Genomic DNA, 11,573 nt, shown 5'->3' on the forward strand with positions numbered 1-11,573 from the left:
AAATTTAATTTTATGAACCTAGCTCAAAATTTCATTTTTTGCATGACTTTAAATGTTTATGAATTATTTATGGATGTGAATTTTTTTCTACTGAAATATTTTTGGACTTTTTTATTGGATATTTTTTAATTTACATTTCAAATGTTATCCCCTTTCCCAGTTTCACCTCCATAAGCCCCCTCCCTCCCCCTTCTTCTATGAGTGCGTTACCCCACCCATCAACCCACCCCTTCCCGACTCCCCACCCTGACTTTCCCCTACACTGGGAGGTTGAGCCTTGGCAGGACGAAGGGCTTCTCCTCCATTAGTGTCCAACAAGGCCATCCTCTGCTACATATGCAGCTGGAGCCATGGGTCTGTCCATGTGTAGTCTTTGGATGGAGGTTTAGTCCCTGGGAGCTCTGGTTGGTTGGTATTGTTGTTCTTATGGGGTTGCAAATCCCTTCAGCTCCTTCAATCCTTTCTCTAACTCCTCCAATGGGGACCCCATTCTCAGTTCAATGGTTTGCTGCTAGCATCCACCTCTGTATTTGTCATGCTCTGGCAGAGTCTCTTAGGAGACAGCTTTAGCATCAGCAGTGTTGTCTGGGTCTGGTGGCTCTGTGTATATGGGCTGGATCCCCAGGTGGGGCAGTCTCTAGATGGCCATTCCTTCAGTCTCTGCTCCACACGTTGCCTCTGTTTTGCCTCCTATGAATATTTTTTTAGGTTTCTCAGAAAATTGGACATAGTACTATCTGAGGACCAAGCAATACTACTCCTGGGCATATACACAAAAGATGCCCCAACATATAACAAAGACAGGTGCTCCACTATGTTCATAGCAGCCTTATTTATAATAGCCAGAAGCTGGAAAGAACCCAGATGCCCTTCAACAGAGGAATGGATACAGAAAATGTGGTGCATCTTCACAATGGAGTACTACTCAGATATCAAAAACAATGACTTCATGAAATTCATAGGCAAATGGAATGAACTAGAAAATATCAACTGAGTGAGGTAACCCAATCACAAACAAACACACATGGTATGCACTCATTGATAAGCAGATATTAGCCCAAAAGCTAGGAATACCCAAGTGTGAGGAGCTGTCCGAGGAGCTGTCCTCACAGAGATGTGAGGAGCTGTCCGAGGAGCTGTCCTCACATATGTGAGGAGCTGTCCTCACAAACTCCATTACAAGATGGCACCGGCATCCGGCAGAACGCACCTAGTAAAAAGGGCAATACGCAGGCGCCTGGTAACATCCCTACTCAAAGGGACACGTACATTTTGGTACGTCATCTGGCATAATTGGCAGCGACCAGTCAGAGAGTGACACGTCCTAGGCGAGGATAGTTTCCTATATAAGGGACGGTTATTCCTCACTCTCCGTCTCCGCATTGTAAGCTTATGCTCTCCCTCTCAAGACGCATTAAAGCTTTTCTGTAGTAGGATCCTGTGTGTGCCGCGTCGTTCCTGCTGGCGAGACGAAGCGCGGGACATCTGGTGCCGAAAACCCGGGAAAGACCTCACCATCGTCAGCACCTTCGGAGATCCCTTGGCGACAAGGAGGATTCAGAACTGCAGGTAGATACGTTCGGAGAGGCAGCCCTCTCTTGGACTTTGGTTTGGGGTTGTCACCGCCTTGGGAAGGATTTGTTGAGGCTATAGTATTTGTCCTGGGAGCCACCCTACTCTTTATGTTCTGTTTTCACCGTTTTTGCTGTTAAAAGGACGATCACAGCAGCTGAAGGCGCGTCTCAGTCTCTCGTATATAAGTGAGCTTCGCGCAGCTCCCTTTTACCTTCGATTTTGACTGTTGAGGAACAAGGACGCGATAAGGCCGACGTAGATAAGCGGCACCGTCCGGGGAGGCGCGTGTAAGACTCCCGTACATAAGAGAGCAGCGTGTCCGTCTCTACCCTTTCACCTCACGCCTTGTCAGACGGACGTAGATAAGCCGCCGGCGTTCCTGGCCCATCATGGGATCCTCACAGTCTGTGGTCACGGCCTTGGAAACAGTGTTAAAGCAGAGGAACATCAAAATTGGAGGAGGAACACTTAAAAACTTTGTGAAGGAGGTGGAGAGGGTGGCGCCTTGGTTTGCCTGTTCAGGCTCGTTTACGATTGCCTCATGGAACAAACTTGGAAAAGACCTTGACAGAAAATTGGCGGAAGAGGATCTGCGCCTAGGGACCAAAGCTATATGGAAGCTGGTTAAGAATTGTTTAAAGGATGAAACGTGTAAGGCAGCAGTAGTAGAAGGACAGGCCATTCTCGAGGTAGTCCGGGAAAGTCTGTCAGAAACCGAACGTAGTGAGAGGTTGGGCGCGCACAAGAAAAAAGACGTCCTAAGAAAGAAAAAGTGCCCTCCCGGTAAGTCCACAGACAAGGGAGCGTTGAAATTTTCAGATTCCAGCACTTCCTCCTCGACACATAAACCAGGAGGGGGAGCCAGCCTATACCCTGTGAAAGAGCTAGAAGCGCTGAACCTCGACAGTTCTGAAAGCTCTGAAAATAAAACCTTAGACTCAGAGGAGGAGGCTGAGCTAGATGAGGAAGCAGCTAAATATGAGGAGGAAAGATATTACCCCGATGAATGTAGGGGAAGTAATAGAAGCCTTCTAGCGCGGCCGCCACCAACGGCGCCTCCTCCATATGAGACACGCTCACGCGCCTTCTCACTAGTCCCCGAGAGGGTGAGAAGAAAGCTGAGTATGACATTTCCTATCTTTGAGACTCCGGAGGGAGGACGGGTCCATGCCCCTGTTGAATATAATCAGATTAAGGAATTAGCGGAATCAGTTAGAAAGTATGGAGTCACGGCCAACTTTACTCTAACACAACTCGACAGGTTGGCCATGACAGCATTGACACCAGCTGATTGGCAGATGATTGCTAAGGCAGCCCTTGCCAGCATGGGCCAATACATGGAATGGAAAGCGCTCTGGTATGAGGCAGCCCAAACACAGGCCAGAGCAAATGCTACGGCCTTAATACCTGAGCAACAAGAATGGACTTTCGAACTCTTAACAGGACAGGGCCGCTTTGCAGCTGATCAGTCTGCTTACCACTGGGGCGCCTATGCTCAGGTCTCCAGCACAGCTATTAGAGCCTGGAAGGCACTGTCCAGGAGAGGAGGGATTGATAATCAACTTACAAAAATCGTTCAGGGACCCCAGGAAAATTTCTCAGATTTTGTAGCTAGAATGACAGAGGCTGCAGGACGAATCTTTGGCGATCCTGAACAAGCAGCACCACTAATAGAACAGCTCGTTTTCGAGCAAGCCACCCAGAAGTGCCGAACAGCCATAGCCCCCCGAAGAAATAAAGGGCTACAGGATTGGCTTAGAGTTTGCAGGGAACTTGGAGGGCCCCTTACTAACTCAGGCCTGGCGGCTGCCATTCTCCAGTTCCAGCGACGCCCCGTTAAAGGGACGGATAAAAGATCATGCTTTCAATGTGGGAAAACAGGCCATCTGAAAAGAGACTGCAGGATGACAAAAAGAGACAGGGGGTCTGCAACCCTCTGTGTCCGATGTGGCAAAGGCTACCATAGGGCTGACCAGTGCCGATCAGTGAGAGACATTAAAGGCAAACTATTCCCTCCTTTGGAGACTCGACCTAATGAGATGTCAAAAAACGGGCTGGTGGGCCCCCGGTCCCAGGGCCCTCAAAGATATGGGAACCGCTTTCACAGGGCCACGACCCCGGCAGAGGAGGTCCCCCAAGAGGCGACACAAAATTGGACCTGCGTGCCGCCTCAGACTTCTTTCTAATGCCCCAGATGGGCATTCAGCCAATTCCTGCTCAGACTGTGGGGCCTCTACCCCCGGGAACCATAGGCCTTGTCCTTGGGAGAGGATCTCTTGCCCTACAAGGACTGATAGTCCATCCAGGCCTTGTTGAAGCTCAGCGCTCTCTTGATATTCAGATTCTTTGTTCAAGTCCCGATGGGGTTTTTTCTATAAGTAAAGGAGATAGAATAGCACAGTTATTACTCCTTCCGTGCTTCCAGGCCACGATACAGGATACCAAGGGACCCATGGGGTCCACTGGTCATGATTTGGCATATTTGGTGGTTCACCTTAACAACCGCCCAAAATTGAGCTTAGAAATTAATGGAAAGAAATTCGAAGGCATACTGGATACTGGGGCTGATAAAAGTATAATTTCCTCAAAATGGTGGCCTCAATCATGGCCTACCACAAAATCTTCTCACTCACTACAAGGATTAGGCTACCAGTCATGCCCTATGATCAGCTCTGCCACTCTAACTTGGACAACTGCCGATGGCCGACAGGGACAATTTATTCCTTATGTACTTCCCCTGCCTGTTAATCTTTGGGGGAGGGATGTTATGCAGACCATGGGACTGACCTTATCTAATGAATACCCCCCACAAGTGGCCCACATGATGTCAAGGATGGGCTATAAGGAAGGGAAAGGCCTAGGGCGATTAGAACAGGGTTGTCTCACGCCCATTGAACCAATCGCCAACCCCCATAAACAAGGCCTGGGTTTTTCCTAGGCGCCATTGGGGCAGCACGACCCATACCATGGAGGACGGAGGACACAGTGTGGGTTCCCCAATGGCCATTAACCTCTGAGAAATTACAGGCAGCTACAGGACTGGTGGATGAACAATTAAGATTGGGACATTTGGAGCCCTCTACCTCTCCTTGGAACACCCCAATTTTTGTAATAAGGAAAAAATCAGGAAAATGGCGACTACTCCATGACTTGAGGGCCATTAACGATCAGATGGAATCCCTTGGACCCATTCAGCGGGGCCTTCCTATACTCTCGGCCCTACAAAAAGATTGGAATTTGGTAATAATAGATATCAAGGATTGTTTTTTCTCTATTCCTCTTTACCCCCCAGATAGGCCCAGGTTTGCTTTTACTGTCCCATCAATTAATCATATTGAACCTGATAAAAGATACCAGTGGAAGGTCCTACCTCAGGGCATGGCCAACAGCCCTACGATGTGTCAGTTATATGTTCAGGAAGCCCTCAAACCAGTCAGGGAGACCTATCCAAATTTACTGTTAATCCATTACATGGATGATATATTGATGTGTCATAAAGACTTAGAATTACTCAAACAAGCCTATTCCTTATTACAAAAAACCCTTAAACAATGGGACTTACATATTGCTACAGAAAAGGTCCAAATTGCTGACACAGGTCATTTTCTAGGATCCATTATTTTCCCTGATAAGATTATACCCCAGAAACTGGAAATCCGTAGAGACCACCTCCATACTCTTAATGACTTTCAGAAGCTCTTGGGAGATATCAACTGGTTGAGACCATTTTTGAAAATCCCTTCCGCGGAATTAAAACCTTTGTTCAAAATATTGGAAGGGGACGGCCACATCACCTCCCCTCGTGTGCTAACTCCCGCTGCAACCAAGGCCTTACTAAAAGTAGAAGATGCCATAAAACAGGCCCAATTGCAACGCATTGATTGGTCTCTACCTTTTTCACTCTGTGTACTAGATACCAAGGATTTACCCACTGCCGTTTTATGGCAACAAGGTCCACTGTTATGGATCCATCCACATGCTTCCCCTGTGAAGATTATTGATTGGTATCCAGCCGCAGTAGCACATCTGGCTATTAAGGGCCTAAAAGCTGCCATCTGTCATTTTGGGACTCCACCCCAATCCTTGATTATCCCATATACACCCTACCAGGTCCAAACTCTAGCCGCTACCTCTGATGATTGGGCAGTGCTGCTCACATCCTTTACAGGGAAGATAGATAATCATTATCCTAAACACCCCCTATTGTGTTTTGCAAGATCACAACCTATTGTTTTCCCTCGCATCACATCCCACAGACCATTAAAGGAGGGGATAACGGTGTATACGGATGGGTCAAAAACAGGGGTGGGAGCATATGTGGTAAACTCCCAAGTATTCTCACGACAATATTTTGAAACCTCACCCCAAGTGGTAGAATGCCTAGTGGTCATGGAGGTCATTGAAAAATTCCAGGTTCCTCTAAATATTGTTTCAGATTCCTCCTATGTGGTTAATGCTGTTAGTATTCTTGAAACCGCTGGTATAATTAAAACCACTAGTAAGGTGGCAGATATTTTCCGAAAAATCCAAATTATTCTATTAAATAGAAGATTCCCTGTATACATTACTCATATACGGGCCCATTCTGGACTCCCTGGCCCAACGAGTTCAGAGAATGATTTGGCTGACAAAGCCACAAAAATGATAGCTGTGGCCCTGGCCTCTCCTTTAGAGGCCGCTAAAGCCTTTCATGGCAATTTCCATGTCACCTCAGAAACTTTACGCCGCCTCTTCTCTATAACTAGAAAAGAGGCACGTGATATAGTCACCCAATGCCAACAGTGCTGCCAGTTCCTCCCAGTTCCTCACATCGGGGTCAACCCGAGAGGAATACAGCCATTGCAAATCTGGCAAATGGATGTTACTCATAATTCTACTTTTGGAAAATTACAGTATGTGCATGTATCTATAGACACATGTTCTGGCATTCTACATGCCACCCCACTTACAGGAGAAAAAACAACACATGTCATTCAGCACTGCCTTGAAGCATGGAGTGCTTGGGGAAAGCCAAAATGTGTAAAAACTGACAATGGCCCTGCCTACACATCTCAAAAATTCCGTCAGTTTTGTGCTCAGATGCAGGTTACCCACCTGACGGGCCTGCCCTACAACCCTCAAGGACAGGGAATCATAGAGCGTGCTCATCGGACGCTCAAATCATATTTAATAAAACAAAGAAGGGGAATTATGATAGAACTCCCCCCAACACCCCGAGTGGCCACTGCTTTGGCCCTTTTTACCTTAAATTTTTTAAATCTTGATGAAACTGGACAAACAGCGGCTGAGCGACATTGCTCAGAGCCCAAGAGGACAAAAGAATTAGTCAAATGGAAGGATGTATTAACAAATGAATGAAAAGGCCCGGATCCTGTTTTAATAAGATCCAGGGGAGCTGTCTGTGTTTTTCCACAGGACAATGAAAATCCCATATGGATCCCAGGACGACTTACTTGATCAAGAAGGGACTGGGACTCTTGGACCTCCTCACTCTTCTTCCATGGATGCCAGCAACGGTGCAGGGCGAGCTACGATGGGGAATAATGTCAACCTTTCCACTCCCGATGCCGGTGATGTACCACTAACAGGGATTTAGGGTTGGCCTATTTACCTAAGGATCCACAGGTTGAATGACTAAAAGAAAATAGGACTATTCCCCTTAAGGGCAGCCTTTGTTTTGGCATATTCAACAAAACATCTTTTGATCTCCCTTGCATTATGTTATATAATCAATCTTCTGCTTGGTTAAGGGAGGCCACATGGGGAACTGGTGAGGAGGACATTGTGGCTAACGCCACAGTTCTCTATGGTGGTGGCCTTACATTGGGTTAATGGTAGCTGCACTGATCTTACGCCCATGGCGATGCTACTTGGAGGAAAGGGCGAAAAGGGACGGTTGTCATTTTCCTGGACGGGGAACATCAAACCTGCTGCCTCTGTCTGGACAGCTACTCATATAAAATATCGCAGTAGTTACCCGCATGCCTCGCTTTATCCCGATCCCTGTTGATGCCCCGGGGACCATGACCTTATTTAGAGGAAAAAGAGATTTTGGTACTTCTGCAATTATTGCTGGCATTATTGCTACGACAGCAGTCGCTGCCTCGGTTACTGCCTCGGCATTGGCCTTGTTAAATTCAGTACAGAGAACCCAAACTATCAATGATTTATCGGCCACCATCTCTGTGGCTCGGGACAGACAGGCCTCGGCCAATACTCAGATATAGGGAGGCCTTATGCTTGTCAACCAACGTATAGATCTGGTCCGAGAGCAATTAGACATTCTATGGCAACTGGCCCAGCTTGGCTGTGAGCAAAAACACCCAGGCCTTTGTGTCACCTCCATATAATATGACAAATTTACCCGAGCTGCTAATCTGTCTAAGAGTCTTTCACAGCATCTGTTACAGAATTGGACCTCGGAGTTTGAACAGACACTTCAGGAGCTGAGAGCGACCATCATTCAAGTAAATTCTACCCGACTGGACCTGTCTTTGACGGAGGGATTGTCGTCCTGGATCACCTCAGCAGTCTCTTATTTCAAGGAATGGGTGGGAGTGGGACTTTTTGGAGTGATCCTCTGCTGTGGATTAGTGTTACTCCTCTGGTTGCTTTGCAAATTGAGATCTCAAACAAGAAATGACAAAGTAGTGATCGCCCAGGCGCTTGTAGCCCTTGAACAAGGAGCGTCAGCCGATATCTGGTTGACCATGCTCAAGCAACAGGTCGCCGGCTGGACAGCTCTTGCACTCCTAGAACCTCGGTTCATTGCACAGGATTAGAGTGTCCGGCTTGAGCAGCCCATGAGGGGTGACGAGCTTAGCATCGCACAGGGAAGTTCTACCAAATATGCTCCCTGGAAGGCATGTCATATTACATGAGGGTTTCTGCCTCAGTTTTCCCTCCCTCGAAAAATGGCAGTGCGACGGGTCTGGAGTGCCCTGGGTCCCAACAACAGCCTAAGGGTATCTCTCTTGTACAGGTTCGCCAACTTTGTACGAGGATATGACCTCTGTCTTCACCCTCCTATATCTGGGTGTCCTGTTTGCTTAAAAAAACAGAAAAGGGGGAGATGTGAGGAGCTGTCCGAGGAGCTGTCCTCACAGAGATGTGAGGAGCTGTCCGAGGAGCTGTCCTCACATATGTGAGGAGCTGTCCTCACAAACTCCATTACAAGATGGCACCGGCATCCGGCAGAACGCACCTAGTAAAAAGGGCAATACGCAGGCGCCTGGTAACGTCCCTACTCAAAGGAACACGTACGTTTTGGTACGTCATCTGGCATAATTGGCAGCGACCAGTCAGAGAGTGACACGTCCTAGGCGAGGATAGTTTCCTATATAAGGGACGGTTATTCCTCACTCTCCGTCTCCGCATTGTAAGCTTATGCTCTCCCTCTCAAGACGCATTAAAGCTTTTCTGTAGTAGGATCCTGTGTGTGCCGCGTCGTTCCTGCTGGCGAGACGAAGCGCGGGACACCCAAGATACAATTCACAAACCACATGAAGCTCAAGAAGAAGGAAGACCAAAGTATGGATGCTTCAGATCTTCTTAGAAGGGGGAAGAAAAATACTCACAGGAGGAAATATGGAGACAAAGTGTGGAGCAGAGACTAAAAGGCCATCCAGAGACTGCCCCACATGGGGATGCATCCCATATACAAACACCAAACCCAGACAATATTGTGGACATCAAGAAGTTCATGCTGACAGGAGCCTGATATCGCTGACTGCTGAGAGGCTCTGCCACAGCCTTACAATACAGAGGTGGATGCTTGCAGCCAACCACTGGACTGAGAACAGGATCCCCAATGGAGGAGTTAGGGAAAGGACTGAAGGAGCTGAAGGGGTTTGTAACCCCATAAGAAGAACACAGTATCAACCAACCAGACCCCCAGAGCTCCCAGTGACTAAACCACCATCCCAAGAGAACACAGGGATGGACCTATGGCTCCAGCCCCATATGTAGCAGAGGTTGGCCTTGTTGGGGATCAGTGGGAGGAGAGGCCCTTGTTTCTGTGAAGGTTTGATGCCCCAGTGTAGGGGAAAGTCAGGGTGGGGAGGTGGGAGGGAACGACTGGGAGGGTGAGGGAGCACCCTCATAGAAGCAGGGGGGAGGGTGGGATCACGGATTTCTGGAGGTGAAACCGGGAAATGGGATAACATTTGAAATGTAAATATAAAATGAAATTACAAAATAAAAAATTAAAAATTAAAAAAACAAATAAGAAAAATATTCTAGGACTTCTTCACTCTAGGAACTTTTAACTGTCACAATGATGAAATTAGGAAAATGGCTAAAGGAACCTATCATGAAATATTTATATTTGAGATACAGTGCCAAAAAAGAAATCCAAATGTAATGAGAGTAGTGTTGGTAAATATATGGCTATGAAATGAAAAATATTATTCTAATATTATTTTAATAATATTATGTCTAATATTGATATTAGACATAATATTTGGAAGATTTCCACTGAATTTATAATTTAAAATCCTCTAATATTCAGTCCCACATCACATTATAAAGTGAATCTGTTTTTTTTGTTAGAGCAAGATACTATAGCATATAGCAAATAATTTTATTAACAGGTTTGAATGAACAGATAGTTTTATATAGTTTGTTTAATAGTACATAATATTTTCAAGATTTAGAGGTATGTGATCATTTTTTCACCAAAAATGTTGTGTAGGGCTACTTTTACATCTGAATTTCTAAAGCTATAAATCACAGGATTCAGGCTGGGGGGTAACAGAGAGTAGAACACTGACATAAAGACGTTCAGTGATGATGGGGATTTTGCTGTTGAGCCTAAATATGCAACAAATCCAGAAGAGAGAAATAAGGTCACTACAGTAAGATGGGGTACACAGGTAGAGAAGGTTTTAAACCTTCCTTGTGTAGAAGGGATTCTTAGGATAATAGTGAAAATGTGAACATAGGAAATAACCATCAATATAAAACACACGAAGGCGAAACAACAGCTAGTAATAATAAACACATATTCTAGAATTTCGTCTCCAAAACAAGCAAGTCTAAGAAGTGATGGGATATCACAGAAGAATTGATACACTACATTTGGACCACAAAAACGGACAGAGAATGTTCCTGTGGCATGGACAGACCCATAGACACACCCGCTGAGCCATGCTGCTGCCACCATCTGAACACAGGCATCCTTACTCATTATGGCCTCATAGTGCAGAGGGAAGCAAATGGCAGCATAGCGGTCATAGGACATCACTAAGAGCAGGGCGAATTCACTGCCTGCCAAAAATATAACACAGAAAACTTGTAAAACACATCCCAGGAAGGTGATGGAATGGGTGTTAGTCGCAGAGTTCATGATGGATTTGGGAACAGTGACAGAAATATAACAGATGTCAATCAGGGACAAATTCTTCAGAAAGAAATACAGAGGGGACTGGAGATGCTTGTCTACAGTAGTAACAGTGATAATGAGGAGGTTCCCCACTAGTGCTGCCAGGTAGAGCAAGAAGAAAAGTGTGGCACACAATGTCTGCAGCACCTGTTCATCTGGGTATCCCATGAGCAAGAATTCCATGTATTCTGTTGTGTTGGCTACTGTGTCAGCCATTGTGGTTCTTGTCTGGGGAGATACAAGGGAAACTCTTACTGCTTCACTTACATACATCTCCCTCTTCTAATTTTGTGAGTTTCTCAAATTTTAAGTAATTATTGATTTGTTTTATTCAATTCACACTGATGTTTTTGCAATGTGATATCATAGGGTGAATGACATCTTGCAAACTGGAAAGTTATAATGTACAGTAAGTTTTATAAAAAGGTATTAAAAACAGTTACCAAATGTGTGATGATGTTATCAAATGATATCGTGAACTTTATATAGTAAATAGAAATAAATAACCCAATTAGGTTATAAAAAAGGAATTTATTGACTTTAATAAAATATTTAAAGTAATAGAATTTTTAGCAATAAAAAGTTTGATATCAATTATACTTACAAATCTGCTTTA

At 45.6% G+C, this 11,573-nt stretch overlaps 1 protein-coding gene across 1 annotated transcript; it reads right to left on the reverse strand.

Moving 5' to 3' along the window:
* Positions 1-10,225: 10,225 nt before the first annotated feature.
* Or14p1 (olfactory receptor family 14 subfamily P member 1) lies at positions 10,226-11,173 on the reverse strand. The gene has a single exon (NM_001000104.1). The coding sequence runs from the start codon at positions 11,171-11,173 to the stop codon at positions 10,226-10,228; it is 948 nt and encodes a 315-aa protein (NP_001000104.1).
* Positions 11,174-11,573: the final 400 nt, after the last annotated feature.

The sequence above is a fragment of the Rattus norvegicus genome, chromosome 17, assembly GCF_036323735.1.
Source record: "Rattus norvegicus strain BN/NHsdMcwi chromosome 17, GRCr8, whole genome shotgun sequence".
In the NCBI taxonomy this organism is placed as follows: domain Eukaryota; kingdom Metazoa; phylum Chordata; class Mammalia; order Rodentia; family Muridae; genus Rattus; species Rattus norvegicus.